The 27294-nt window shown below is 45.0% G+C and overlaps 1 protein-coding gene across 7 annotated transcripts; it reads right to left on the bottom strand.

Annotated features, from left to right (window-relative positions):
* Window positions 1-76: 76 nt before the first annotated feature.
* Window positions 77-23147, bottom strand: LRRC8A (leucine rich repeat containing 8 VRAC subunit A). Of its 7 annotated transcripts, none has more exons than XR_012625896.1 (5): window positions 22925-23002; window positions 21175-21300; window positions 8955-11118; window positions 3608-5655; window positions 77-1894 (listed from the first exon to the last, which is right to left on the bottom strand). XR_012625896.1 is itself a non-coding variant. In XM_074846779.1 (4 exons), the coding sequence occupies exons 3-4, from the start codon at window positions 11109-11111 to the stop codon at window positions 5380-5382; spliced, it is 2433 nt and encodes an 810-aa protein (XP_074702880.1). In that variant the 5' UTR covers window positions 11112-11118; window positions 21175-21300; window positions 23018-23147; the 3' UTR covers window positions 77-5379. The 7 variants fall into 7 exon arrangements, 3 of the variants coding, with proteins under 3 accessions (XP_074702880.1, XP_074702879.1, XP_074702881.1); XR_012625897.1 differs by having other exon boundaries at window positions 77-3859; window positions 3956-5655; XR_012625898.1 differs by having other exon boundaries at window positions 77-4207; window positions 4919-5655.
* Window positions 23148-27294: the final 4147 nt, after the last annotated feature.

The raw sequence follows: 27294 nt of genomic DNA, 5'->3' as shown, positions 1-27294 counted from the left end.
CTGAAAAGCGAGATCGTGAAAGGCCAAGTGCCTTTGCATACAGAAAACTTAAAAGAAAGCAGACATAAAAGGAAAATGCAAATTAAAAATTAAAACTTTTATTCTGTTAAAGTGTCCAGTCTTACAAGTCTTTCAGAGAAAACAATAGCAGCCTTCAGTGCTTAAGGTGGAGGTGCTGTTGATCAGCTGCCCAAACAATCCCACATACAAAGTGAATGTCATGATTCTGAAATGTTACATTACATCAAGTTGCAGGTCTCAGATGCCAAACCACAACCCTGCTCGTGCATTTACAAAGTGGGAGTGAACAATGTTTAAGCCATGAGTAGTGTCTTAAATGGACACGTTTGTCAGCTGTAAAAGATGACTCAGGCTCATTAGCCCCCTTCTCATTAAGTCTCCTCTAGAAAAATTTCCCCCATTGTTCAATAAAATTCCTTTAAAGGAGGCAGAAGGAGGAAGGGAAGGGTAATTCCAGAAATCCTAAATTAAGCCTTTCTTTGTATGAATTCCCACAAAGTTCGTCTTTACTATCAGGGTCCAGCAATTCAAGTACAGCTACTTTTGAAAAGGGATTTCAGAGGTGAGATTTCTGGAGGATTTCCTATTTCCAAAGCAGTTGAATATTAACCCACCACTGCAGCTGGAGGGATCGAGGGAAAAAGGTCTGAGTCAAACAAATCTCTTGTCCAGTTCCAGTTCTGCTTCATGCACTGTTAGAACGCAGGTAAGACAGAAAACTCACTCTGTTTTGGCACGTGCTTAGTAAAACTACAGGATCCACTATGTGGCCAGACAGCCTGGGGGGGGAGGGGGGGGGGGCAGAATTTTCCTTTTCAAACGTATTAAGAAAAAAAAAAAGTGAAGTTTAAGCAATAGTTTTACTACTTAGCATTCACACAGCCTTACCTTAGGTAACATTTCAGAGTAGATGACTCTACAGTATGACAATATTGTTTGTCAGTGAGAAGTCACGCCAAGAGTTAAGAAATCTCTCCATGGTTGAAAGAAAAAGAATCAGAGGGAACAGCTGGCTTCAGGCAGAGACTATTAAAACACACTTGAAGGAGCAAGTGCCTCTGTGGAGAAGTTACATTAATGTATCTCTAGAGAAGGCACAGCTATTAATGAGGGAAAAAAAGAGAAAGTTACTCCTCCCCTGAAGGAGGACTAAAAAAGATGTAAAAAAAAAATCCAAAGGGCTCAAACCACGCGAGTCCCTTTCCAAAGCAGAAAAAAGGTAAGGAAAGGAAACAATGTCACAGATGTTGAATTGGTAACAATTGAAATTTTTTACTATACACCTCATCATCTGTAAAGGATATGTTATTGTTCTCAAAATTCCTAGAATAATTTGTTAGAGAGAAAAAAAAACAGGACCTCAGTGTGGTTCAGCAACAGAAAGCCACTTAATACTATTTATGGTAATGAACACCAAGAACTTTAATTAAAATGAAGTGAGCTAAATGGAGTGTATAAATGGTAATAAGAAAAAAATAAAAAATGAGGTAGGATATTATCAGGAAGTGACAATTAATACCAAAGAACACCACATCATGAAAGATACCTATAACAGCTATTTAACCAGACTGGCAGAGTAAATTAATTCCAGCTGCTGTATTAACCAGAGACCAAATCATAAAATCAGAAAACAATCTTAAAGTACAACTTCAGCTAACATTCCAGTGCATAGTTTCAGAGATACAGCAAGATTTAACACATTTAATAGGCTTGGTATTCCTTGTCTTTCAGCTGGTTCAAAATAATTAGTTGCAACTTACTACTTTTTGGGGTATTTAGCAGGAAAGGTAGAATTACTAACCTTCAGTCCTAACACGGGATGAGTGTGCTTGTGATCTACAGGGGCTCCAAGAACTCAGTCAGCTCAGAAGTGCTATTAAGGAAACAGTTGGTTTTAATTCAAGTTGTTGTATGGTTTAGCAGCTAATAAATAATCTGGTTTGCTACTACTAGAGTGCTTTGAAAAGCCTGTCAGGAGAACAAGACACTGACCAGACTGTTGATTGTTTGCTTAAATTGAACTTTTTTTTTTCTGAATGCACAGATCAGTCTCAGAAATAAAACCCCTAAACTTCAGTTTAATGGAAACTTGAAGGAGAAAATATACACTGATTGTTGATGTAAGCTCATCCCTCAGACTGAGCAATCCAGACAAGTATGGGAAGTGGATGACTCACTCTGCTGTGGGTTGAGTTCTGCAGGAGTCCTGAGCAGTAAACACATTCAGGACCTCATGGTTTAGACCCTATCTTTGAAGTTTTAAAGCTTCTTCCATCTCACCACACGAGACTGATACTCTGGAATCAGTATCTATTTGAGGGAAGACCAAGAAGCACATATCAGGAGTAAATAAAACATATTGCTCTCTTCCAGAGTGGCAATGTATTTTTGTACCACCTGTTTCTGGTACAAAAAGTTATCAGACTGCTCACCCCAATTTTGCCACACAGGAAGCTATCTCAAGCCCTAGCAGCCACGACCTAAAAAAAACTGAGCTTGGAATATTGTAAGAGCAGCAAAAAGCTAGTGTTTTCATGCATGATCAATACTGGCCTGTCTTATAATTGCTTTGTAGACCTCAGGCATAGGGCAGTCTCTATGCAGCAAGCAGCAGGAGTACAGCTCTTATTTGCTCAGAAGTTAGAGACAGTCTCTCATTTCTAGCAGAGTAGCCTATTGCCCACTTGTCCTAGGGACTCAGCACCAAGATACATGGCAGTTCAGGAGACTTGCAAGCTTCTAGAAGCGCTGCAGCATACTTTCAGGAGCTGCTTATAGAAACTTCTAACATAGCTGTGTAAAGCCTAGTTTGTGTAACTAAGACCACAACTAGAATCAAGAGTCAAAGCACTCATCTACAATGATCTAGGCATACAGAAGAAATCTCTCTGCTCCTGTAAGCTAGGTGAAAATCCTGTGAGGTGCTCTGCTCTTTCAGTCCCACCTTGTCTAAAATACATGTTATACCAGTTAGCTAGTAGCCTTGAACACGAAACAGTTCAAGTCTCTATTCAGTAGCCATTACTCTCCAGCATTATCTTTTGGCACAGAGTAAGGGGGAAAAAAAAAAAGTTTCCTTCACAATCCAAACAATCCCCACACCCAGCACAAGGAACTGACTGGAAAACAGTATTACTGTAGCTAAGCCTGAAGCCATTCCTGCTTTACTTGAGAAGCATTAAGCCCACCTAGCAATTTCTGCCCTCTCTGTTGATCCAAAATGCTTGTGCAAATAGAACGAGTACAATCCAAGAAGCATCAGCATCAATATTTCCCCATCCTTTCAGCAGTGGCCGCAACTCTAACACAATTTCAAGACACTAACCCTGTTAGAAACAAGAAGAGCTTTTACAGTACCCTGCCTCCCAGGGAGATTTAATTACATTATTCCCTGGACTGTTTAAACTTTTCATAGTGAATGGCCTAAGGGAGGCAGAATTTACATCTTTCTTAAAAGCAGTTTTATAAACAGATCTCCTGGATTTTAATGCAGCTTTATTTAAGCATCTGAACATCAACAAATCCAGAGCCCAGTTAACATTGTTCATGGTTTCAGCATGTTTAGTGTATATATTTCATATCTTACATCTGATGAAGAAAGCCACAGTGTGCCTTATTGCCCCAACATCCAAGGGATCACCACGATTTGCTAAGCCAGGGCACTCACTGGCAGCTTGCCAGGAACTGCTCTGGAGATGGCTGCAGCTTCCCCCTTTTGTACACATGGGAGGCCTCCAAACTTCTCATGCCTCAGCTTGCAGCACCTTGGAGCCAACCTGATGGTCTGATGCAGAGTATTACAACCAGGACCTGCAGGTCCTTGAGCCTCCTCTTCCTTCTGATGAAAAAGAGCAGACTTAGGGTGTATTGTAGGCACACCTTAACCACCCCACCTTAAGGACATGATTATCAGTAGCTATTACAAGTTATCTACCTCTGCCAGTGCAGAAGGTTGTTTTGGTTTATTTTCTGTCAAACAATACCAAACAGGTCAGACTTGTTTCAATAAAAACTGCTCTGTCCCAGGGATCTAGAGGAACTCAGTCCACGGAGGATTCTCATACCACTCCTTAATGCTGACAGAATGAAAGGGGGAAGAAATAGGAGGACAGGTTTCTTTTCCAGCACCAAGTTCAATCAGCATTAGCCTCTTCCTTACGTCAAGAGGTGTAACAGGAACTGACAGCTGTTAAAGTGAGAGGACAACAGAAAAAAATCCCAATCAAGCGGCTCTATAGACTGCACTCATGAAAAACACTGGCAAAGCATCTAACAACTTAAGGGGGGGAGGCAAAACGTGCAGAGGAAACCCGAGTGTTCCTCTGTACTAACACCACAACCCCAGGAGACACCCCAACACACTGGCCAGTTGTGTGTTCATATTTGGTACATGACAAAATACCAGGAATTTAAAAGTAGCTTAAAAACTTTAAAAGCCAGATCCTGAAGCAACTCAGTGCTTCTGGGCAAGTAGATTAGACAGTCCAACTGCTTTTTATGCAGATCTTTCTCCCACTTGCACTATAACCATCCATTTCAGAACAGGCTAAAGCTCTGGAATTATGTCAGTTAGTTCCTCCAGCACACCAGCTGGAGAAGGATGCTACGTGACCTACTCATCAGCACAAGTGACTTGAAACTGTTAAAATAGTGCAATCTTAAATGAACAGATAGTTGGGGTGGTTTGGTTCCTTCTCCAGGGGCAGAGGAGAAGGTGTGGAGTGCAAAGGGGAAAGACAATTGGTTAAAAAAAAGATCCTGCATTCAAGCTGATGTCTGAGAAGTTTATCCCCCAAATTCTAATGCCAGCATCTAGATAAAATCAGCTGTTTGTATCCTATCCCACCCCAGCGTGGGGCCTCACTGACTGAATCTCCAGGTCAGAGGGGAACAGTACCAGGTGTCACAGAGATGCAGGTTCAAGAGGTTTCCTAGTCTCTTGATCTTTGCTTGCAGGACACTGGACACTCTCAGTCCCTGACACATATAAGCCCCATTTGGAGCAATGCAGCAATCACCACATTTCATTTTCTCCTCCATTCAAAGGTCATTTCTTCTCACCAGTACCATCCACCTCACCCCACTTCCTGTCCAGAAGAACAGCAACACCTCTTACTCCCACTGGCCCTTGCTCAGAGGCCAACTAAGCTGTCTTGATCCTCATCCTGATCCCAAGCTTCCCCCATCCTGCATCTGAGGCAGGAAGCCGCCTCATTCAGAGTCATGTTTGTTCAGGGACTCCTTGGCTAGTCTGGTTGTGATCGGAGGGGAGAAAGGGGAGGATCTGGGGAAAAGGGGACTGGAATGGCCTTTTGTTTCCTTCTTGTTGGTCAGAGGCTTTTCCCTTTTTTCAGGGGTTCAAGCTTGCTCTTTGTCCGCCCTCCACAGCCGCTCTTTGACTTCCAAGGGCAGTGTGTTGAAGAGGTCCTCCTCTACCACAAGCCCACTGCGTTTCAGCAGAGGACATTCTCCCAGCTCCACAGGCAGGCACTCCAAGCGGTTCCCTCGTAGCTCTATCTGCGACAGATTTGTCAGCTCTCCAACCCGGGACGGGAGTGACTGCAGCACATTGTTTCCCAGGTTCAAGGTTCTCAGCTTCCTGCACTGGAACAGCTCTGGTGGGAGACTCTCAATCTAAGAAAAAACAAAAATCAATCATAGGCAAAGTCAGCAGCAAACAGGACACATGCTCATAAGAAACCAACAAGCCCACACAATGCTTCAAGGTTTACAGAGCATTGCTTTTAAATCATCCAATTCTCCTTTGAGTAAGTTCCTGCTTCCCACCGTAAGGGCTGTTCCCCAAGTAAAAGTCACTAGACCATGATTGTATGGATTCTTCTTTCAGACACTCGATTGCATTAGTTACAAAAGATCACCAGTGATGGCTGCTAAAGCAAAAGACATCACCAAGGACAGAGTTAGAGGACCAGAAAGCTGCTCACAGCTGGCCTATACTGTCACATGCTCCCATCAGTATTAGCTTCTTTCCATCCCAAACCCTTTATACTGTCACTGGATCATAGCTCCTTTGTGTTAAGTAGCCATTGTACAACTGGTATTCTACTGAACACCATAAAGACCAGATTTAGTCAGAAAACCTAATTTTGCTGTAATAAGAACAGAGGCTACATGGGTACAATCTCCAGGCCCTGAGAACTGGGACTATTCTTCCATCATTTCTGTAGGGCTTTGAATTGTGGTAAAGACTTTCTAGGCTCCAAAGCACAGGGTTTTTTGACAGTGTCAAAATTAACAACAAAAACCACCTGAAGCCACCAGCTGTTAGCTTTCCCACCACCACCTTCATGTATCCATGAGTCACTAATTTAATAAGGCTTACTTCTATTAAAGCTTTTTAATAGTCCAGTCCTCCCAAAGAACTTCTAGGAAAGCAATATGGTGAAGGTTTAACAAACACTAAGCTACAAACTAAAGGTAGCAATTTAGCATTCTCCCCTCAATTCAAAATCTCATCTCAGAGGCTATCATTTGCCTTTAAATGCAACTGTGTCCTTTTTTAAATTCAATTATGCACAATATCATTCATGGCTAAATTAGACTGTAATCAGTTCTGAATGAGATGGAGTCCAAGGAAAAGCCAAGAGGAGACCAGATGAATTAAAGACAATTCAATTCAGTCATTGTTACTGGTACCGTTGAGTGTTTTGCAAACAGCAACATGCAATCAAATGATCACAGGCTTTTGAAAATAATAGTGTTATTTAAGGGACAAGTATTGGTTTAGGAAGGAAGCAGTGTGCTATAATACAGCCTGCTTCCCAGAATGGTACACTAGTACCAGCCAACTCCAGAGGCCTCTATTTGCTAAGACTGCTGAGCTAGGAGAGGACACTTGAGAATTCCTGGCCTTGGGAAATTTCTTGTTTCTTGCTGTCACTGTTTACTGTAAGCAACCAGGCTGTCAGAGCCCCAGGGCAACTGTGGCCTTGCCCAGACACCTGCCGAGGATACAAACAGCTCAGCTGTTTCACTGGGTCCCCACCACCTTTTGCTTCAGAACAGAGAGGAGCAAAGGCTGCTCCAGCCTTCCTGTTTCGTTAGCATTTTTTTCAGAGAGAAATGGGTGGTGCCACACTGTGCTGCAGAAAATGGAGCTGCCTCTATTTCTCATCCAAGAGACACTCCACCCCAAGATTGCTGAGGATACACTGCAGATTAACCCTTGGGAAGCTGTGCTAGGAAGGTTGCCAGAAAACAAATGGCACAGAGTTATCCAAGTTCTGAACTGGAGCTTAAGAATCCCTCATCTTTAGTGAATGTCACCCTCAGAAACTGCCCATATCAGCTCCACTTGCCCTGAGAAAATATTTTGGCTTTTAACTTAATAGGAAATGATGTGTGCATACCATGAAGCTTACCAGAGCTTACCCATATGAACAGATGCACAGCCATCCAGTCTGTTAGTGCTGGGAAAACTGAGCAAGGAGCTATTAAACTGGGATAGCTGAATGGTTGCTGCTTGTCTGCAGCTACTCTTCAGTGGCCAACAAAAGACTTGAACTTTCAGACACTGACTGCAAAATGCTGGCTGGAGTCTTAGGAATCCTGTGTTAGCAATTAAATACTTGATTTGAGAGCCCTTCCCCTGTGAAAAGCCAAACCATACTAGAGCTGCTCTATCTGCCTCTCACAGGCAGCTTGACAGTGTTCAGTTAGGAATATGTCTTGCCAATAGCAGTAAGAATCTTCATATATGACAGTGAAAACCAGGACTGCTCCAGGACAATTCTACTGCATGTTCCCAGAAGAACCCAGAAGCCACTAATTAGATCTGTCTGCAATTTGTAGTTATGTCAGAGCCTTTTGTAACTTCAGGTGGTAATAAACTCTGAGAAAAAGAGCCTCCCAGGAATTTGCAGACAGACTGAATGAAAGCTTCAACAAGCCATTCAGCTCAGCACATCAGTCTGGGCAGTCACAGACTGATCTTTGTGATATGTGGTAAGTGAAGTCTCCATAATCCCAAACACAGGAACAAAGATTCCGGAAAAAACATGGGTACAGTTTGCTTTAAGCAAATAAACACCCTCCAACACAAGTCAAGATACAACCTGTGGTATAATCAGGCAGCAGAGCACATTTGGTCATCCCCTCTAACCTGCCCAGTGCTTAGACAGACTTAAACAGTTAAGGTTTAGACTTAACCTATCTGGGATTACACAAGAAAACCCACAGCCATCACGCTGAGACACAGCAAGGTGCCATCCTATTTCCTCCCCACTGAAAGTCAAGGAATTGCCACAGTTCACACTTTCACATCTGACTGACAATTGATAAATGGGTTTAGCTCACTCTGCCCCAAGTAAGGACACTGCAGAAGATTGTTTTGCTGTCTTTGCTGTCTCTCCAAAGTCACCCTTGTGGAATAAAACAATGCATTTTAAGAGTGAGATCTTAAGAACCATTTTTCATAAGTCTGTCCATATCTAACCTTCCACAAGAAGTGCATGCTTCCAGGACCAAATTACGGAGTATTCCCTGGAAATGCAAAGCTGTAAGCCACACACATACACGCCTCAGATGGCTGCTGCCATAGTGTATGTACATGTCTGAAATACACAGGCTTAAGTGCATAGTTCCAGAGACTACAGGCTTCCAACTGCAGAGAAACAACTCACAGGCAGGATTTCTAAGCAGCCTCCAACTGGCACTCAGAAGCAGTTTCACTGTTAAGAGAGGAAATGCTATAGAACAAGGGCTGTTGGAAGAACGGCTTGCCCCTGGAAGTATTTGCAATGTTTTGGCTTAGATAAACCTCTCTGAGAGAAACAAAAGCTTGAGAATTTAAATAGAACAGCAGTGCCAGGAGTATTTCACACAGCACTGTAGCATGTTTAATCACACTGATTAACAGAAGTGCCAGAATTACTTTTACTCACACAGGAACACTCAGCTCCTTGCTCACTTACCCTGTTGGCTGTCACAGCCAGATTCTGTAGGTTTTGAAGAAGTCCAACATCTGGCGGTATGGAAGTCAAGTTGTTGTGGCTGAGATCCAAATACCGAAGTTTTCGGCAATAGAAAAGCTGGGTAGGGATCTTTTCTATCTTGTTACGATTCAGGTAAAGGCGTTCTAAATTGGTTAGGTTGCCTATTTGCATGGGGATGTAGGCAATGTGGTTGTACCACAATTTAAGGCAAGTGAGACGATGCAAGTGCTGGAAGCTGATGATTTCCTCGATGGTCTTTAGGTTATTGTCCTTCAGGTCTATCTCCTGCAGATTGTGGAGGCTAAAGATAGAGTGAGGAATGCGTTCCAAGTCACAACGGATCAGCTCAAGCTCCGTCAAGTTGACCATTTTCTTAAGGCTGTTGAGAACAATGAGCTTGGTGCCCTCATTGTTGATGGAAAGCTTCTGAAGATGCACGCCAACATCTGTCACCACCTGGGGCAGCTTGGTGAGGTTACTCTTCAACCTCAACACCTTCAGCCTCTTCAGCTCCCTCAGTCCATCTATCACAATGTACCTATTGTTTTCAGCACTCAAATTCCCCGTCAGATGAAGCTCCTCTAGAGTCTTCAAGCTATAAATCCAAAGAGGAATCTCCTTGATGTCTGTGAACTTGATGTGGAGAGATTTCAAATTCTCCCTCAAGAAGGCAAGGGCTGGAGCCTCAATTTTGGCAGCTGTGTGGTAGAGCCACAGTTCCTTAAGGCTGGTGAGCTGAGCAATGCTTGGAGGAATAGTGACATCAGGGATAAGCTCCAGCTTTAAGACCTCCAGCTCAATGAGGTCAAAGACTGTGTCAGGAATGCCACTCAACATGAAAAGATGCAATTCCAGCTTATCCTGGGAGTTCTTGGTGATCCTCTGGCGCAGCTTCTCCAAAGTCCACTCATTGTTGAGGTTGAGCTGCCGCAGTTTGTTCTCACTCACCTCTGACAGAAAAACAGCAAAGCGCTTGGAGTACAGTGGGTCATACTGATCGATCAGATGGAGCATAAAAGCAAAGTCATTTTTCACATCAGGAATGTCACTGTAACTGCTCTCCTCCCGGATAGACTCAAAGGAGTATTTCTTGAGTGATCGCCTCAACATCCACCACAGCGTGTACATGCAGATCAAGCCATAGAATATCACCAAACTGATGTAGAAAGATGCCAAGATTTTGAAGAGAGTGGCCAAAGGATGAGCGCAGCGGTACATCCTGTAGCCAGTCAAGCTCTCAATGTCCACTTTACAGTCAACATCAAATGTTATGTTGTTGACATAGTAAACAGTATAGCAGATGATCAGAATGAACTTGATCACTTTGATGATGGTCTGTCTCATGTACAGGCGATAAACTATATCTCCCTCTTCCACATGCGTGCGGAACTTTTTCACTTTCTCAAAGAGTGCTTTGGCCTGTTCACCTTCCTTTTTGTCCAAGACACCAGTCTCAGACCGGTCCACAATCCCTTGCTCAATTCGAGACTTTGTTCTCTGCAGCATGGGAACAGTGGCTTCCACATCCTCACTGACTGTGGAGGATTTCTTGTCCATGGAGCCATTCATTTTCCCAAATGCTGGCTTGGTATCACTCTCTTCCACCACTGTCTCAGATAATGCCCTCGTTGTCCACGGAGAGTCAAAACACTTTAGCAAAATAGACACAAAATGCTCCAGCTTGGAGCTGGTCCTTGGGAATTTGAACCAGAAGTTGCTACAAGCCAGAAAGATGAGCGTATGTAGCAACACCAGGTAAGGAAAATACTTAGCAAACCAGTGAAGACGGTTCTCATAACACACCGCATCTACATAGTTATACTGGTGCCGGTCCAAATCATATCGGATCCCTGTAGGCCCTGTATCAGTAGAGGGCACAAGACTAGAGTTGTAGTAGGTACGTTCTGGGGTTGCAGCTGTCCAACCTCTGACTGAGTCATTGCAAGAGTCTTTGGTAACCCATTTACAGGGCAAACAAATCATTTTATCCTGGGTGACCTGAAGCGTCCCTCCAAATACTGCAATCATCAGCATCACTATGGAAATGTAGTCCGTGAAGACATCCCACCATGGTTTTAGGATGCGGTACGCTGGCTGAGTGTCAGCAAAATAGCGCAATTCAGTGACTGGAATCATGATTCACCTGAAAGGAAACCAGAAACAGGCATTAATAAGCTTAAACTGTTTTTTTATTCTTTTCGAGAGGGCATCACGAAACTCATGTTAAGCACTGGCACAGCAAGACTGGAATTAGCTGAGACCAAATTTCAAGTCACTTGGAGACAAATGAATGAGGCTCCCTGTGAGTAACTTGCCAGGGCTGAGGCTGTGAAGTTAATTTGCTGCTGTCTTCCCCAACAGATCAATTGTCACAAAACATCAGAACCGGTATTTACCATTAGCAGTCTGTGGGGAAAGACATTCACACTTAAAAGAAAGCTCACAGGACAGACTTAAACTACCCCAGCCAGACCAGTATCTGGGAGTTTACTGTTTCATCTAGGGAGTTTATTTCAGGGATGAAGGAGTTTGCCAGCACTGTTAGAAGCAATAAAATCCATGCACAGAGCACAGTTGTCATGAGTTTGTTATTTTCTAGCTCTCTAAAAACAGTTTGAATTCTGCATTTGTGTGGTTCTCAACTGCAGGGGCAAGGAAGATTATTTATGTACAACACAGTCATATTTCCTAGAATCACTTTGCATTGATAAAGCAAGCTGGAAAAGAGAACAAAGGTGCCTGCTATAATGACTTTTCCTTCCACGGAAGTAGCTTTGCCTTCCTCCCTTTGCATTAATTCTCCAAGGAAAGATTAGTTACTTGCCCTCCAATAGATTCAGTACTGAAATCCTGTAACAGCTGCTCTTTGCCTTATTTACTTCAGAAGTAGGGGAAGGGGGAAACATACTTAGGAGAATTCACTTCCCTGACCAACCACTCCCACCTAGAGTTCATCTCAGCTGGGATTTAAGTGTCACAAAGGAAATCAAAAGGTTCTGGGAAGCAGAGGCCTTATGGCAGTGCTTGTTCTGTTCTTCAGATTTCCAGATGAAACTTCGAGCACATTCTTCAGCAAGCCATAGAAAGCCCGGAAGCCTGACTGATCCATGAATCCAACCCAAAATTCCCCTTCTGACCGGCAACACAAGCAAGGAACATGAAGTCATTGTAACCTGTTCTAATGATGGTGAAAAAGCAGTAATACCACATCATGCTGGCTAGCAAAGTTCAGGAGTAGGACAAGCACTAATCTTTCAGTCATTTTCAAACTCACATGAATTTGATGGTAAAGGAGAAGGAGCAAAAATTCCATCATGTTTCCCCAACCCATAAGATATCATTTGTACAGACAGTCCCAACAAGTCCTGGGGTACCTGCAGGGTCGATAGCAGAAAGCTTTCTTTGACAAGTGGGGTGCCCACACCACCTGCTTTGATAGAATTCAAGTTTGTATTTAAAATGAACTTCCAGCACAGAACTGCAAAGGAAGCCCTTCCTAATATGAACTCAAAAAGCACTGCACTCCCTGGAGACACTAAAGACAGAACTCTATTCCCTGGTTTGCTGCTTACAACAATAAATGGTAAAATGCCAGCTTTGACTTAGCGCTATTTGGGAAGGCTGCAAGCAACCAGAGGTGGTAGACTGAAAGATGACAGCCATCCCTGAAGTGTTTGCCCTTCTGCCCAGCCAGTTCCAATACTACTTTAGTTCATCACAAAAGACAGACCTGAGGAAACTCTATATGCAAATTTTTTACCTTTTTTTTTTTTAGAGTGGGAATTTTGAGAGACAAAATGGCAATACCTGTTCTAGAAGATCCGTAAAACAAGGCAGAACAGCAAATCTATTAATTTATCAACCAGTAAATTCATGGAATCCTGGCCTGGCACAGGATGTAGAAACAAAGGATGAAAACAGCCATATACAGCACTGTCAGAAGAAACTACTGGCCCGTTAGGCTGCAGAGCACTAGAGAAGTGGCTGGCATGCCTCTGCAGAATTGAGTGCATTGAGCAGATTTGGGCAAGAGGATTACACGTTCACAGCGAGAGGGAAGAACAGGCAAAACTGAATGTCTTCTGAACAGCTAGAATAAGAGTGACAAGGTGTCCAAAACCCCCCTCCCAGTCCTGTTGCTAGCTTACTGCAAGGCCCTAGGCAAGGCATTTCAGCCATGCCTCAGCTCCCTTCTCTGAATACATCCACCTCGGGGAGAAGAGTCCATTTGCAAGAGAAAAGCTGTCTGTGCATGCTACAGAAATACTAATTCCAGAATAAAACAGGGTACAGAATTTTTCTTTACACCCCCTGCACTCCAGAACACCTCAAATGAAGCCAGCAGTTAAACAGCTCCCTGAATCTCAGTTCCTGGTGATGTATGTCTCCTCAGTTTGTCTACACAGACAAGAAAATTCAAAGTCAAAACTCACTTCACCCCTGTATTTTCTGCAGGAGAATCTCTAGGTGGGACAGAGGCCTTTAATCACTCGCAACAGAAGCCTCATACTATCCCAGGCCCCTTACTCATCCATTCCCTCCCTCTTCAGAAGCATCAAAACAAGATATATACCTGATTTTTTTTTTTTTGCCTTTTTGTTCGTTTGGTTTTTTTGTTAGGACCGTTACTACATCGGGCTAGGAAAGCAAGCCAATACATAGAGAAATGAAAGTTCAGCTACTGAAAGGTTTGAGAGCCAGGGTAGGACCACTGACATATTGCCGAACCACAAGGAAAAACAAACAAGACAAGAACACACATGCCCTCTGTCACCCCCTGCATCCCTCCCACCATAATCAGACTGAGGGAGCAGAGCCCTGCACTTCTACAATACAAATAAGAGAAAGCCTGGAAAGCTTCGCACAAGGGGAACATGAAAGCTAGTGAAGTTACCTGCTGGAACAGTTAACTTTAACATGGCTTAGCTTCCAAAATCCAACTACGCTTGCAGCTGAGCACAGCTTCAGTTCTACCAGACTTGTAACCCAGGGGGGCTTTGAGAGCCAGAGGTCTCACTACACTCCACCCTAAGGCTCCATGAGAGTCTGATGGCAGTCTCCCAGCACGTACACATCTATCTTAAACACTTGCCAGATGCAATGGAAGGCTTTTGTAGTGACTCCTTCTAAACTACATCTAAGAGGTAACAAATGCTGCCATACCATTCATTGCTCTCCATAAATGCTGTGTAAGATCCTACCCCTCTTTTCTTTTCAGGAACATGCAGTGAAAACACTGCTATTGTTCATTAAAAAGCTACTCTATTTAAACAACTCTTTACTCCTCCTATTCCATATAGAGGAAAAAAAATACATATTTATCTCTTTCCTTCCCTTGCCCAGATGCCACTTCTCCCCAGAGATCCCTCCTCCTCCCTCCAGTGCTTCATCACTCTTGGTGGGGAATTTTTGCAGGAATCATCAGACCCTTCATAATTACCCCCAGTAGGCTTATTCTTCTCAGTAATTGGGGTCTCATGGCTAAGGCATTTTCAGACATCAGTTGTAGTGCTGGGTTGCTAGTTTTGCCCAATCCAGGAAACACCGAATTTCTTCCCACAAGAAGTTAACCTTGTGCTTACTTTGATTTGTATCTCAAGATAGCTAGGAAGGAAATCAGCAAGAAATTAGTACAGCAGGCTCCTTAATTCTATTTACCAGTTACATGGGGTAGGAAATCTCCCTTCACACAGTACACCTACAAGACAGCTTAAAAAAAAAAAATCATCTGAGTGTCCCATGATAGTGTATTACAGCTCAGTGTCAGCAATTACCCCGGTAGGGTGGAGCAGGAAATCTCCTGCCTTCCAGTAACAATGACAGGGTCACTGGAGGAAGAAAAGGACATTCACAGCAAGTCCTCACTCCTCCTGGCAGCAGTGGAGACCCTTCCAAGTCCCAGAAGAACAATACAACCAGGGGCCACCTTTACAGAAGCTGGAATTTGCCATATCTTATCTAATCTTACTCCATCTGCAGTAAAAGGGAAAATTGCCCACCAAAAACCTGAGAAAGTAGGTGAGAAAGTTGCATCCCTCCTCACCCAGATCTCCCATGCATGCAATCCATTTCTAGTTCCTGAAAGACAGTTCTGCATCGAGATGCAAATATCACTTATTTTATGGACTTTATTTTGTAATCATTTTAGAACGCAATTCTTGTTTCAACACTCTCCCTCCCGTGTTAGAGCAAGCAGTTTTGCTGCTGGGATTGACAACAGCAGCAGACTAACTCCAAGAAGTCAGATTCTCAGGGGCCATCTCAGTCACTTGATGCTCCCCTGCACGGTAGGATTCTTCCCGCAGGCACTGTGATTCCAAGCACTATGTAGAAACCAAGCAGGTAGCTGGAACACACTCTCCCAACAAGTACAGGAGAATGATTTACACGGAGGATATTATCCTGGCGTAAGTCTAGGAACAATCCTTGCATGAAGACAGCTTACCAAAAATAAAGTTACCTCCCTTGTGACCAAGACCAGACCAAGCTCCACAGGACCAGCAGACAAACAGCAGAGATTTCAAGCTTCTGTTCTTTTCAAGAGTTGAACTCCTGTGTGCTTTGTCAGCAGGAAAGTGTTTACTGGGAAGAAGCTTCATTTCCTAAGTCAGCTCTGTCATGTAGCCTCACTGAAGGCTGAGCACAGAACATGAACTGAGTGAAGGAGTTTAGACAGGAACAGTCATAACTGGAAAGGAAGTACTGTGTCAGAGCAGTCTTGGTGAAGAAGGATCCAAGCTCCTTCATATAGACCTCAAGTTGCAGAACTTGCCAGTTAGGGCTCAGAAACAGGCAATTTGCTGACAGTAGAGTTAACTCTGCCACATGGAAGGCATCGATACTGAGATTTTGAAAGAGTGCTTTACTCAAGTTTAAAGGTAAGTTGATTTCACTAAACTTGCATAAGCTCAGAACATCTCTGTCTAAACTCTTGTCAACTTATCAGAAGCATAAGGAAGTAAAATTTCCAAGGGTATAATTAAATAGGCAGGCTTTAGGTATTGCATGCTGAAGGACAAAAAAAATAAATCTTACATGTGTCTATCTCGGAGGTGTTTCAGCTTTTGCATTCCACAGTGCTTTCCTAACTACCACGCAGTGCCTGAGCAGTCCCTCACCCACCACTCCCAAGAAATGACTTCACCTTTGAGAGTTTCAGCTACACCAAAGCAGCACTACAATTCATATCCAATATAGAACCACCTTAGGACAGTTTATACCCACAACATCCGAGATTGTACAGGGAAAGATCTGTATGCTAAAGCCTCATTGTCATACAGCAGGATCAAAGCAGACTGAATAGATGGGCTCCTGAAATCTTTACACAGTCCACATTTAAATAGTACATACCTCTTCAGTGCCTCCAGATTCACCTGGATCCAAGTTTGCATCCCACCACGGACTCATTTTGCCAGACAACCATCCCTGCCTCAGCCTGCTGGGCACCTACCTACTATGTGTAGCACAGCCTCATCATTAATGCTGAACAGGCTGATACAACAGACAAAACAGCAGTTTCAGACTTACATAACCAGCCTGCCAAACCTACCCAGACTTCAGCCAACCATAAGCATCACCAGTATTAATCCTGTGTTTTACTAGACACACCTGGAGGAGAAAGATAATCACTCATGTTAGAAGAACAGGGACATTCTGAGCACACCACGCCTAAATAGTAGAACCTGTCAGAAACAAGATTAAACGTATCTGGCTGACAGAGACATCATAGAGCAGCATGTACTTTACTAGATAAAGGCTGACAAAGCTGAGAGTGTGAATGTTTTCCACAAGCCCCAGGACGCCTGTGATATTTAACAAGTTCAAAGTATTAAGATAGCAACTGCTGCAGGAGCAAACATCCTCCGATTTGGACAAATCCTCTATCCAAAACCATCCAACCTAAACAAGTGAAGATTGACTTATTGCTGACAGACACCTGGCTGAATGGCGCTTGAAATTCCTGCCTGCAACCGCTGGCCAGCATATCCAGCTAGGGACAAAGTGAACAGAAACAACATCACTGTTCTGTTTCACTGGCTAGTTTGTCAGCTTGACTCATCATTTGTTGAACACTTTATCCAGGCTCCTCTTTCCTCCTCCTTTCTGTTGGCCATTCTGTTACTAATGGAGCTACTGGCAAAATAGGACTACATGCAAGATCTCATGACACGCACAAGAATTTAAGTTTCCACCCTTTGCTCCCAGGACCTCCCTGAAATCAGGGAAGTCCTCCTCACCTTTAGTGGCATGCAGCTTTCAGGTGAGGCACACTCATAATACAGTTCTAGCTAAGTAGACATGGATTCATTGTATGTTAGTTCAACTCTTTAGCTTCCACTATATATATTCTTAATTCTCAGTGGATTTCCTTCTAAGATTGTGGACAGCAAAGCAGAAGTCAAGCACTGCTTACAAAATTTCTTACCTCTCAGAAGCCCAGAGAAAGAAGGAATTGTTCATGTGCCGACAGCATCAGAGGTAGATAAGGGAAAGAAAAACCTTGATGCTGTTAAGACTATAGCCCTGATTATTGACGAGCTACAACATGTTACAATAAGTTTTCAACAGAGCAAACCTTTCCTCCCCAGCATGCTGCCACCTGAAATCCTAAAGAAGGGCATGACACAGAGCTCTTTGTTCAAAAACCAGGAAATGCAAGAGCTTTGCTGGTCAGAAATGGGACTAGCAATTTACGTGTCTCCTCCCCCATGTAGGCCCAGTATTAAAAGAAAAAAAGGAGGCTGAAACAGAGCTGCTTTCAGGCACCCCTCAGAAAACCTTCCAAGCACAAGGACAGCCACGTGATCAACTGGAAAAGTCCAAGACATGAGATGGAACAACTCAAGTGATTTTGTCCTTTGCTGTTTGGAAATAAACAGCAATGAAGCCAGATGCCAAAGCCGACCAACTGTTATCCCTACATCAGGCCCTTTCTGCCTTAAAAAAATAAATCCCTCCTGTGGAACAAAATTTCTTCTGAGACAGAGAAGTGAACATGTGAAGTTTAAAGGGTCACTTATCATTTAGACTGGCGGATAGAGTAGTGGAACAGCAGCTGCCAGAACTTACACTCTTCACTTAGTGGAACAGCCAGTGAACTCAACCCTGAGAGCAAGGTAAGTTGGTTTTCACACAACCACCCAGCAGCTGTAGGCAACGTTCAGTCTCACCCAAGCCACAAGATACAGCAGGACAAAGTGAATTGATTGGGTCGCAACATCTTTACTGAAGCTCATGAAAAAGAATCACCCACCCACACTATGGATGGCACTATCATTGTTACAGCTATCCCTTAGTTGATTCTTCCTGTCAGATGCAAGACTGACATTAACAGTGCAGTGCAACAGCTTCTGTTTACCATCACACAAGCAAGCCTGTCCTAACAAGTACAGGGAAGAACATCTGCACTATCAGAACAACCCATGCCAGAGACCTGGCTTGGCCTGCCACATTTTCTGACTTCGGACAGCATTTTGCCCCAGCTGCATAGAACTGAACACAGTTTGAAGTTATCAGCACCACTGACACTTGGAACAGGAACTGTATGTCGGTGTCATACAGCTACATAAATTTAAGAGCTATCAGATGACTTGCAACAGTGATGCAAACCAGAGAAAAATGTCTGTGTCAGCTTATAAATTATGAATGTACATGGTCACAGGCTTCCTATCCAGAATTAATTTTCTTTGCCATAAAAAAGATGCTTCAAGGACAGGGCATTGGAGCTTGTCTTGGAGAAGTCTGACTGCCTTATTCCAACAGGACACTATGAAACACTCCCTTGCACTGACTAACACAAGTGATTGAATTAATTCTGTTAGTTACTACTTAAGATAAACAGACAGCAACAGCATTAACTTGTAACAACCGGAACACCTTCAAGCACCTCATCAGCTGCAGGAGAAGGCTCTTCAGCATTTAATTCCAGCATTGAGAAGAGCCATACAAGAAAAGGTAACCAGCTGGTTTCAGCTAAAGACAGAAATGATGGACAGAACAGAGATTTGACATATCCAACAACAGATTGAGAAATCAAGACACTAGATTCAATGCAAGTAAAAACTTTTAAGCAAGGATAATCTTAATTGATTGCTGACAGACTGTCACAACATGCAGAAATCCATGGGTGTTGCCACAGCTGTTTTCAAGCTCAAAAAGATGAGCCAGTTAAGATGAAAGAAGATGCAGATGAGAGCAAAGATAGTAAGATATCAGCTATCAGCACAATAATATTTAGCCTCAGTCTGAGGAAAGAAGAGGGAATAAGTACATATTCACCTATTCACCATACTCTATAAGCCTTGTCTTCAGGACCATGAGCTCCAAAACAGTGACTATGACTTCCAGCTCAGAACACTTTCTGACTGCAGAATGACAGGCCATCTATCCTTTCACCACCAAGATCTGACAAAACCAAGACTCAAAAGCAGAACCTGTTAACTAGTCCAGTACACACCTTTACTGTTCACAAAGGTAGGCTGTAGCTAGAGAAGCAGCTTGCAAATTTGTCACAAGAGGAGCTTTGTGAATTGCCAAGGTAATTTTATAGCAAATGTTAACAATGCTTAGTACACAAGAAGGAAGCACTATTATTTCAGCAGGGAGGTCATGACTGAATAGCTTTTGGTTTCAAATGCAGTTTCATAGCAGCAGGAGGGGCATGTATAATCCAGCTATATGAACTGGATTTCAAGTTGCAAATCAAAGTACACGCATCACATCAACAGTTTAAGGAAAAAACTGCTTGGAAGCATTCAAGATAAGCTCTTCAAAGCATGTAGACTGTTAAACACCTGTTCAGTATTAGTGTGCATATTCTAAACTGAGGCTATTTTTGAAAAAAATGCACAAAGGAGGCTCACCACACTGCAGCTGAATATGTTAATTTTTAATCATTACCAAAACAATAGCTATGCACACACACCCCCACCATGATAAGGAGCCTCACACTAAACTCCTAAACCCTTCTCCTCTGCACTCCACCACTACTCACCTGACATTACTCTGTTTTCCTAGACACCAGTTAGGCTCAATTTAACAGCAGAAGTGAGTTTCCTTTCCTTTTTAAGTACTCTACTAAACAAAATCCTTTAGAATGTGGAGGAATTACATGAAGGCCTCTAATAAGCCTGCTCCAATCACACAGCAATAACACAATAACTTATAAAGCTGACCTCCACTGCTTATTTAAAAAAAAAGTCTCTGAGAACCCCAAACCACAGACCATCTTTCTGAATGCCTGCAGCATTTACTAGAATGTAAATCAACTCTAAGTATTCAGTAAGTCATCACTGGAAGGCTTCAGGCACTCCACATTTCAAACATGGAAACATTAACTTTTAAACACATGGCTTCTGGCATACTTTAAGAAAAATATTTATGCACCTTGTCTTTGACCTACATGAATAAAGTTAGGGTTTCCAAATACCATGAGAGGATCTGTATGAAAAACAAATCAGTGAACTGCCATAACACTAACCAGAACACCAGACAAGTCTTAGGGATACTTGTATTGTGGAAGCAACATACTGCACATCTCGCTGCTCGGAACACTGCCGATCTGGACAGCATTTCTCATCCTGAAGATAAGCACAGAATTCTGCAACACCTTTCATCACTATCCTAGTGAAGAACCAAGGAAGCAGGGAGTTTCTTGCAACTAGTTTCTGTCATTGCCTAACTGACACCCACATGGGTGACTCGCCAGCGCACTCCTAAGAGCTCACTGTGAACAACTGCCTAGGAGATGCCTGTACAGTACTACAAACACCACCCCACAGGAAACGGAAGAGCACCTACCAAACTGAACAGTTCTTGCTACTTCTCAGCTGCATTCCTTTTAGGTAGCAGTCACCAAACCATTTACTGGACAGTCTTCAAGTATTTACCATTTAGTGCATTGAGAGGTCCAGGTTTATGTGGCCAGCCAGGAGTTAGATGTATGGGTGAATATGTAAGAGTCACATTCTACTTTGGACAATGCTCAGTTCCTTTACCCTTTTTTCATCTTCAAGCTGACTAAGGGCTTGCAGAATTTAATTAGCATACCACCACTCTCCCCATATCACCCTCTGATCAACCACCTTTCCCCTTATCAGCCATCTCACCGCTGCCCTGTGTTTTGCAACTATGTTTAAGTAGTATCCTGGTCATTTTTTGGCTTTACTTTACCACTCGAGAGCTGGCCTGTAGCCCTTACCCTGCAGCTGGGTTCTGCTATCTGCACTTCAGTTCTCTGTGCTGGAAGTGGACGATGTTCCTGCGCGCTGGATCCTGAGCAGGTGCTGAAGCGTTGCATTCCCCACACGCCATGGGAACAGCTTCCCTGAAATGAAACAGAGATGATCATCAGAGAAGAGGGGATCAAGTTCAGAGGGACCATGTCATGTAAAAGCTTGGTAAAGGTTATTAAGAAGTGAGGAGCAATGTAGAGGGTCACTGGGAACCAGAGACACCCTGATACCTAGAAAGACGGTAAAAGCTCTAAGAGCTGAGTAAAACTCTTCGGAATAAGGAATCTCCAACATCTGTTATTTGAACAGAAGTTACCAAAAAGCAGGTTGTTGCAGACCCAGCCAAAGGAGATGCTGAGTATTAATAATAAAACTAAGCCCGAACTGGTAGGGACAGATTAGCTTCCTGAAAGAACTTTTTTTTTAGATGGGAAAAAGGATTAATGGCTTTACTAACTACTTTCTAGTCTGAAAAGCCTGATTTTTTTTTTTTTTAAATGTTACTGTCAGGAATATCTGAAAATATAGATCATGTTCCTAACCACTCTGGATTCAAGCAACTGTCCCCTTTCCTCTCAACACCTACCTACAAATACATATCTTCTTAAAGTGGCAGCAGTTTAGCACTATCAACAAGAATTACAATAGCTTTTTTTTTTTCCCCTCTTGCTTCCTGCATGTCAGCATAGGGCATGGGAAAACAGTCAAGGGAGCAGACCTAAGCTTTGAGAGATCTCTCAAGCATCCAGCCTCCTAGCTATGTAGGAGAGGACTGCAGAACATCAGAAAGCATTTTGTCAACAATTGGGAAAAATTAAAAGGAAGGGACATCACTGGAAGGAAAAAAACCCACATACTGGTGAAGCTGTTCAAGAATACGTTCCTCCTGACCCCGAAGTTACCCTTAGAGCTGACAGATTTCAAAGCAACACCCGCATAATCAAAGCTATTCTATTCCAGCCGTGACAGACTGCAGCAAAGGAGACGTTCAGAGGAGAAGACTCTCTGACCTTCTCCCCCCACCTCCTCCCAGGCGACGGTCTCGGCACCAGCCCAGAGCCTGAACCACTCGGTGCCGGCTCCCCCACACGCAGACTGCGCACCAGCCCCGCCTGCCCCCCAGCCTGCCCCACCGCCGCAGCTGTCACAAACTCAACAGACATCCTCTATTAGGAGATATAAATAATAAAACCAACCAGCGTCCATCCCCAGCACCGCTGCCAGGTAACAACTACAGGACGTCTCCCCCCGTTGCCGGAGAAGCAAGGTCCCCCGGAGGGGACACCCAGCACACACACACCGGACTGCCCTGCCTCGCCCCACGGACGTGGGGGGGACTCACCTGCCCCCAGCCCCGGCCCGCCGCCAGCCGCCTGACGGGGCAGGGACGGCGGGGACACGGAGGAAACGAATTACTGCCGAATTAGTCAGCAAATCCTCCCCGCCCGCCCGGGCGGTGCGAGGGGAGCAGCTGGGCGCTCAGGCCCCACCTGGCCGCTGCCCTCCCCTCAGGGCTGCGGCCCCTCAGGCGCGCCCCGCCGCCATCGGACCCCGGCCCCACAGCCCTGCCTTACGGCGGGGGCCGCTCCCGTTCCCCTCACGGCCGCCCCACCCGAGGGGACACGTCCCCGCAACCCCGCGCGTCCGCACCCGGGCCGCTGAGGGGAGCGCGGCGTGAGCTGAGCCGAGCCGCAGCACCCCTCCGCCAACACCCACCTGGCCACCTCGGCCCCCGCCCTCCCTCACGTCGGCTCCGGCTCCTTTTGTTCGCCCCTAACCGCACCGCGGCGGCCCCACCCCGGAACTGACCTCACCCGCCCGGCATGGCGGCCATCAGCCCGTCCCGCCGCCGCTAGCGAGGAGCGAAGGAGGGCGCCGCCATCTTGGGAGCGGGCACGCCGAGAAGGACCCGCCGCCATCTTTGTGCAGGGCGCGGCCGACCTGGGTGAGTGGACGGCATTTATGGTGGCGGGGCGGGGGGGGGGATAATGAGGGGAGGGAGAGGAAAGTGAGGGCGGGAGCGCCATCTTGGTGAAGGGCAGTGCGCAAAATTGTGAGCATCTTAAAGGGGCCGCCACAATTCCAGCCTCAGCGCTGGGCAGGCGAAGGGGAAGGTGGCAGGACAGCAGAACTTCGGAGTACAGAATTGATTCTTTCTGTCAAAAAAAAAAAATTACCTCTTTGACCTCTTTGATAAGATTTATGACCCAATCATGATCGAGCCTTCTATCATTATTTCATTTAATGTAATTCTATGTACAGCAACTCAGTCTTACAGCCTGTGGCGCTGAGGGACAGGAGCCTCAGTCTCTCAGGAAGAAGGGAGGAAAGCCAAGACTGCCAAGGACCTCTTCAGGCCCTGATTCAGGCTGGTGTCACTGCTGTGAAAACACAGAAGAGTGAAAAAGGATAGCTGCCATGCCCTGACACCACGTTGTTTCAGTTCTAGCCCCTCGGCATGGTTCAAGCCATCCAGAGCCCTGAGAGGAGTGTCCGCTCGGCTGTCCGGACCAGGTGTGCATCACCTCCAGGCTCAGAGACAAAAAGGAGGCTGTGTCGTTCCTTGTCAGGGCCCTATCTTCTCTCAGGTGACATTAAACCCTTTCCTTAGCTCCTAAACATTTAAAATCAGCTTCATCTGCCTCACTCTGGCTGTGCCCTGTGTGGCAGGAGGAATGGTACATAGTCCAGGCCCAACCACCCAGTCCTCCTCTCACACACCCACACCAGCGCTAAACTCTGATGCATGCCCGGTTCCCATCCTTCAAATCACCGAACAATAACCGAGGCCACAGACATCGTCTGTATTTAGGGACCAGGGACACAGGGTCCAGACAGGTGGAGAAAATCTGGTGCACATCTCACTGGATGCCTCAAATAAAAAATAGTGGATACAACCAGGATCAACATTAAGGCTAGTTAACAATAAGAGAATAAAAATAATTTAAATTTCAGCTTTTACCACTTTTTCCTTAAGAACCAACCTATGTGACATTTCTAAAGTGGAATATTTTGAAAACTCCATTCCATTTCTCTAACAGCTCACTGAACTAAGGCCACTGAAAAATGCTTGCAGCAGGAATAGTAACCCTGGTGTGTTACAAGGATATATCCAACAGTCATTTTGTGGTACCTGAAAAAAGCAGGCTGATTCACTAATGGTTATTTTCATTTGGCTGACTCATTGGAGGACACTGGGCAGCATCATTTTATTTAAAATTCATAAAGGATGGTTCAAAGGCATTCATTATAATTTCATTAGTGTACAAGAGGCAGTTCTGAGTGGTTAAGTGCAGCCAATTTTAACTTGTATACACCAGTGATCCCTGCTATAGTAAAACAAGCATATCTGTGGCTTTCTAGGAACATTATATGTCTTAACATCGTCCTGTAGCCATATGTACAGGACCTGTACCCAAGGAGCTATGATCCCACCTGCCAGGGGACAGACACTCACCAGTCCAGTGCAATAGCTAGATTTTTTTAAAAAAAGGTCATTAAAAAGAATTGTTCATGTCCAGATGCACTTGTTAAATTAAAACAACCTGAAGAAAGACAGGGTCCTAATTTTCCTTGAGTTTTACAGTCCAAACTCCAAGGTCAGATGTGTCCTTTTCCTTGCTGGCTGCATATTATCCAGCAATTTCTGCTGAATTTTAAGGTGAAGTTATATGTTACAGTCAAACCAATATAAAGGCCAAATCCTGCTAAAAAAGGTGAGGGCTCATGCTCCTGTCCATCCCTTCTCTTCCCCATTCCTCTCTGCTCTAGTCCCTACCCAGATCTCTATTTCCTTGCAGTGCCTTTAGCACTCACACCCACCCTTCCTTGAGCTAGTTCAACTGACAGACCTTACAGAAAACTCTCTGCTTTTCTGCAAAAGGTTGGCTTTTTGCTAATTTAGCAAGTCAAGTGAGCTCAGCTCATGGGCAAACAACAACCAGGGAAGGTGCAAGGCTGGTGGGGGAGAGGGCAAAGAAAGCATAGCAAGGGCAGCAGGAGAGAGAGGATAAAATGGCACTGAGCCATTAGATGGCTCACAACGTGCTGTGTACATTCTTACAGAAGCAAACCACAAGTTTTTCTTCCATCTGTTTGTTTCAGTGTTTGAGTTAAACAGAAGTTTAGAAAACAAAGAGTTTGCATCTGCCTGCACAGACATTCCCTCCTGTTTAGTCATGGCAGGGATGCTGTGAGCCCAGCGGCCGGACGTCGGGTTGGGATTGGGAACCTTTGGCACAGCAGACATCAGCTGCTTCCTTTCCCTTGGCTCACTTTTTCCTACTGTGAAAGGGAGACAGCAATTACTCACTCAGGAGACCTACACGACCTGATTCATCGGTGCCTGTAAAGCCTTGTCACAAAAGGAAGAGGGAAGCCAAGAGAGGACAATTTTCTCTCTACACCTCATTGCAGCAATTGTCACCTCTCAAACAGCTGATGGAGAGTTCAGCTCCCGCATCCATGCACTGAAATTCCCCTCTGAGGCTGCTCTGTGTCTTCCTGCCCATCCGCAGCCCAGGGGTCTGACAACGCTGCAGGATCCTGCTTTAGGTGGTATTGTGGTCATTATCCTCTGATGAACCCAACGCTCATGCCTTCACCTTCTGTACCTGTGATCTGCTCTTTTCTCTAATAATATTAAGCCTGCAGGGTGAAATTTTTGAGAGTGTCTGACTGATTTAAAAATTAATTTTTCAAAATGACTGAAGGCTTCACTCAAAGGGAAATTCCCTGCCATTGCCATGCCAAAGTAATTATAGCCATACCACAAAAATTATCCTGCTATAATTATGCCAGTATGAGCCTCCATCTGAACAATATGCTGACATATTTTCCCAGGCAGCTGAAATCCTCTGGCAGCTCTGTCTCCAAGCCTCCGGGAGGAAGGGACCTGCTCCCAAAAGCCCTCTTCTCCCTCACCCTGGTGATTTAGAGAGCGACCTGAGATCTCCTTTTCCCCGGTACGATTTTCCCTGTCAGAGTGTTGTAGCTCGACTCCTGCCTTCCTGCAGCCTCTCTGACTCCTCCCAGGAAGTCCTAGCTGCAGATGAAGCATTTCGGAGTCGGGGAGAGGGCAGCATGTGTGCGAAGGCAGCCTGGGCGGTTGTGCCAGACTTTGGCAGCGTGAGACAGCGTGGCCCAGCTTGATGTAAGTCGGTTTTACCCCCCCCCACCCCTTCTGGGAGCTGCCTTGCACCTACGTGTACACGCTTGCTGGCTGTTGCTGCTGCCCGTGCTCCCGCTGCAGCATTGCACCCAATGGTGTGACGGATTCAGGGGGACCCTTGTCCCCTGAGCCCTTTGGGTGCACCTGCGAGTGGCCAGGCTGGCCAGCATCGTGGAGGTGCTTGGGGAGCACAGGGACAGCGGAGATGGCTGGTGCCCATGGGCTGGAGGGCAGGAGGTGGTGAGTGACCGGTCCCCGCGGTGACCTTTCAGCTGTCACCTCCAAAATCCTTAGTGTGCTCCTTCCTGTGCACCCCGCCAGGGCAAGAGGTGCCTCAGCTCCCTTGCAGGGAGTGTACGTACAGCACAGCCTGAAAGGCCTGACCAGGTGAGAGGCTCCTTGAGCCTTTCCCAGGCTTTTGAACTCTCTGGTGGCTGACCCCGCTCCAAAACATTGTCCAGGGCTGAGGAGGTGAGGCAGAGCCCTCTGCCCTACCCCCGGACAGCTGCTCCCGCTGGCAGCAGCACCCTGACCCTGCTGCTGCCTCAAGCTCTTTGCAGGAGCCTTGTGTACAGCTCTTACACCAGCTCTATAGTTTCCTGTAATCCAGTGAAGCCCTTTTTACTGCCACACTTTTGCTTTGTCACCCGCAGGGTTAGCCCCCTCTTCCCAGTACTCATTTGCAGTGTCCCCCCACACCTCAGTGGCTGCCCCCAACATGCAGCCATCCCATGCACAGGTGCATAATTTGCAGTTCCAAGCAATATTATGCTGTGGCTTCCCATTTTTCCATAAATTGTCCTGTTTTTTTCCCACCTGGGCAAAGAGATGTAAAATCCCACCGGTCTCAGCTGGCAGCTGCTTTGCACTTGTGTTAGAAATAACACAAAATGCAAACAGTGGGGACTGACATTCT

The sequence above is a fragment of the Strix aluco genome, chromosome 20, assembly GCF_031877795.1.
Source record: "Strix aluco isolate bStrAlu1 chromosome 20, bStrAlu1.hap1, whole genome shotgun sequence".
Classification (NCBI taxonomy): Eukaryota; Metazoa; Chordata; class Aves; order Strigiformes; family Strigidae; genus Strix; species Strix aluco.
The sequence above is the reverse complement of the archived record's forward strand: the minus strand, read 5'-3'. Positions and strand labels throughout refer to the sequence as shown.